Source organism: Branchiostoma floridae, unplaced genomic scaffold (genome assembly GCF_000003815.2).
Source record: "Branchiostoma floridae strain S238N-H82 unplaced genomic scaffold, Bfl_VNyyK Sc7u5tJ_1585, whole genome shotgun sequence".
Classification (NCBI taxonomy): Eukaryota; Metazoa; Chordata; class Leptocardii; order Amphioxiformes; family Branchiostomatidae; genus Branchiostoma; species Branchiostoma floridae.
In genome coordinates this window covers 558,991-560,160 of record NW_023365779.1, presented here as the reverse complement: position 1 = coordinate 560,160, position 1,170 = coordinate 558,991, and the positions used below count along the sequence as shown (strand labels likewise).

General features: G+C 49.9%; 1 protein-coding gene across 1 annotated transcript; it reads right to left on the bottom strand.

Moving 5' to 3' along the window:
• Positions 1 to 230: 230 nt before the first annotated feature.
• On the bottom strand, positions 231 to 1,165 carry LOC118408447 (neuronal acetylcholine receptor subunit alpha-10-like). Its single transcript, XM_035809265.1, has 2 exons — positions 1,024 to 1,165; positions 231 to 773 (listed from the first exon to the last, which is right to left on the bottom strand). Exons 1-2 carry the CDS (start codon positions 1,163 to 1,165, stop codon positions 559 to 561), a joined length of 357 nt encoding a protein of 118 aa, XP_035665158.1. The 3' UTR covers positions 231 to 558.
• Between the last annotated feature and the right edge of the window lie 5 nt (positions 1,166 to 1,170).

The following is a 1,170-nucleotide window of genomic DNA, read 5'->3' as shown; positions in this document are numbered from 1 at the left end:
GCGCAGTGCGCGCAGAAGGGTGGCCTGTCGGACCGGCACTTTGTCCTGCTCTGATTGGCGCGTTTTCTCTTTGATCTTGCCGGTCCGGTACAGTTCAAGCTCCAGGTCTTCGCATAGGATTTCCAGCTGGCTGCAATGAGACAGGCTGGGCTCGATGTTTGGTGGGGGTTTCTCTGGACCTACATAGACAAACAAAAACAACGGTAGCACAAACAAATAAACAAACACAGACTTTCCAGCTGACTGCAGTGAGACAGACTGGTTTCGATGTTTGGTGGAGGTTTCTCTGGTCCTGCAAGTACAAACAACAACAACAGACGGTAGCACAAACAAGCAAAAAACTGAAACAAACTCTCTGGACTCTCTAGCTGACTGCTGTGGGACAGACTCGGTTCGATGTTTGGTGGGGTTTCTCTGCACCTGCATAAACAAACAAAAACAACGATAGACAAACAAGCAAGCAAACAAACAAGCACAGACTCTCCAGCTGATTGCAATGGGACATACTGGGTTCGACAGTTGTTTTTTTTTCTGCCTTGAAGACGCGAACAACAAAAATCATAGCACAAACACACAAATAACAAACAGGTGGGGAGTTACACCGTACTGACCTGAGGGAGTGCAGAAAACCCGACCGACTCCGCTCAGCAGGAGACGCCGGACCCAGGGCGGTACGGGGCGGGTGTCCGGATCCGTGTAGTGGAGCTTCAGCACCAGGACCGTCATGGACAGGGCCATCATTACCATGATGATCGTGATGCCATAGTAACACACTAAGAACAAACAAACAAACAGTCATGATCCTGAGGCAATCATGATGAACTACCGGTAAAGGAAAAGAGAACCATTCACATTTTTCTGACGTCGCTACGCCGGTTCGTCTCATCTCATCTGAAGAGTGCTACTGACACTGCTGAAGATGTCGGATGAAGATGCTGAGACTAACCAATGATACCAATGGCAATGATACTGAGCCAATGAGAGGAAGATCTGATGACGTAGGATGATGATGCTAAGCCTTACCAATCAGCGGTACAGCTGATGACGTAGGCGGCATGAGGTCCGACACCATGAGCAGAAACACAGTAAAAGACAGCAGCACGGTGATGCCGAGCCCGACCCTCTCCCCGGCCTCGGGCGGTAAGTAGAACCCCAGGATGGTCATGATGG